The 1,948-nt window shown below is 47.9% G+C and overlaps 1 protein-coding gene across 1 annotated transcript in view; it reads left to right on the top strand.

Moving 5' to 3' along the window:
* Positions 1–548, top strand: part of LOC114625816 (rhox homeobox family member 1-like) — a 5,200-nt gene extending 4,652 nt beyond the window's left edge. Inside the window, exon 5 of the mRNA XM_028773177.1 lies at positions 318–548. Coding sequence (XP_028629010.1) covers positions 318–368 — 51 coding nt within the window. The 3' untranslated portion in view covers positions 369–548. The remainder of the gene's footprint in view (positions 1–317) is intronic.
* The last annotated feature ends 1,400 nt before the right edge of the window (positions 549–1,948 follow it).

The raw sequence follows: 1,948 nt of genomic DNA, 5'->3' as shown, positions 1-1,948 counted from the left end.
GCCTCTCAGCCTCTCACTCGGCCCCTCAGCCTCTCGCTCGGCCCCTCACTCAGCCTCTCAGCCTCTCACTCGGCCTCTCACTCAGCCTCTCAGCCTCTCACTCGGCCTCTCACTCGGCCCCTCGCTCGGCCTGTCAGCCTCTCACTCGGCCCCTCACTCAGCCCCTCGGCCCCACATAGAATTAGAAGAGTAAGAAACCAGGTTCATCTATTCAGTATAATGTAACACTGATATACAAATTTACATGATATGTTTTTGCAATTATGGTCCTAAAAGTTTACTACACTGAACTAATTCCTTTTTCTCACTCATTGTAGAGATGGTTTTGGAAGAGGAGAGAACAATACAGTCGCTATAAGAGGCTGTGAGGTCTCAGAAGTTCTCCTCCTTTCCAGAACATCTTTCCCTGAAGTCTGTGGAGGAGCCCTGGAGTGTCACTCTAGCCCAGGCACCAGATAGAGATGAAAATTTTTTTCTGCTACTAACAATATGTTATTGTACTTTTGTCTCCGAAGCACTTGTGTTTCAATAACAATATGAATTTTCAATATATTTGTTTCATGTGCCTTTTTATTTAGTAAAATATGTGTGTAAGCTTTCAAGGAAATGTCCTTTAATCTGAACAACAAGGTCTTCTTGTATGAGATGATATTGCTGGACTACCACAGGCAGGCAGTTTATATTACAAGACCTTTGCAAGTTGCATAGTGGGTTTTCATTGATCCATATATTCTTTTTTGTTTACCTGTCATGCTGAGCTCACCTCTTCTCCTACTATGTAGGACCAAAAATATAGGAGAGAGGCAGGGCAAGACCCTAGAGAGAGTCTTTATCCAGACAGGGCTGATTCTGGCCAGAGTGAGGGTTTTATTTCAACCCTGGTCATTGAAAATCTTCCTTATAGGCCGTTCATGGGACTCTCAGGAAGCAGCACAGTGTCCTTTTTCTTTCTTTCTTTCTTTCTTTCTTTCTTTCTTTCTTTCTTTCTTTCTTTTTTAGGCTGCCCCCAAAACTCTTCTCTCTCTTTCCATGGCATAAACAGGACACTTTTCCAGAAGTCCTGTTGCTTCAAAGGGAAGAGAAGAACCCACTCCATCCTTCTCAAGGAGACACCTCTATAGCTCACCCAACTCAAACCCAGGAGGCACATTGTCCTTCTTTCCTAGAGCACATGCTGACTGACACAACAGAGGGGGAGGATAGCCAACCCTGTCAGCTGAGGCTCTAGCAAGAGCTTTAGCTTTGTGATACAAGGGACCCTCAGACCCTGAAGGCTGCAGGCTGTCTTGCCTCTTTGCCAACCCTCCCCCCACCATTGAGGTTGTCCCGGCCTGCGAGTCTCGGTTATTCGTGGGGGCGAGGGGAACCAAAACCTGGAAGAGAAACGGGCGAGAGAAAGGAAGGACCCAAGCAAACGGTTGCTTGTCAAGAGCCGTGTATTTTAAAAAAGGCAAGCTTTTTATAACAAGCTCAGGTTAGGGGAGGGGGAAGGCAGGTGGGGTCATGGAAAGGTACAGCTTCTTCTTGGCCTGTGCCCTAGAACATTTTGTGGTTAGGGGCTTTTCTCAGAAGTAGCTATCTCTTTGTGCATCAGCTTTCAGCAGGATGAGGCATAGTCAAGGTATTCAACTGAACAGGATGTAGGTGGGTGACAAGGCTTCGGTTTCCAGGCGAGGGGGAAGGCTGGCAGGGGTCCCTGTTAGGGGTCCTGGTCTCTGACATCTCCCCCTTCCCTGTAAACTAAAGAGGGCGTCTTTTAGAGGAAGAAACTCAAGGATGGGCGAATTTGGGAGGGCATCCCGGCCGTAGGCAGCTCGCGGTCCCAGAAGGGCAGCAAGGCCATTGAGAGGCACCGTTGGTAGACAGTCTTGGCTGTCTGTCAAGACCAAGTTCGTGGTCATGAAGGAGAAGGGGAGACCACTCTCTCACGTGCAATGGCAGCTAAGGC

The sequence above is a fragment of the Grammomys surdaster genome, unplaced genomic scaffold, assembly GCF_004785775.1.
Source record: "Grammomys surdaster isolate TR1022 unplaced genomic scaffold, NIH_TR_1.0 222, whole genome shotgun sequence".
Classification (NCBI taxonomy): Eukaryota; Metazoa; Chordata; class Mammalia; order Rodentia; family Muridae; genus Grammomys; species Grammomys surdaster.
The sequence above is the reverse complement of the archived record's forward strand: the minus strand, read 5'-3'. Positions and strand labels throughout refer to the sequence as shown.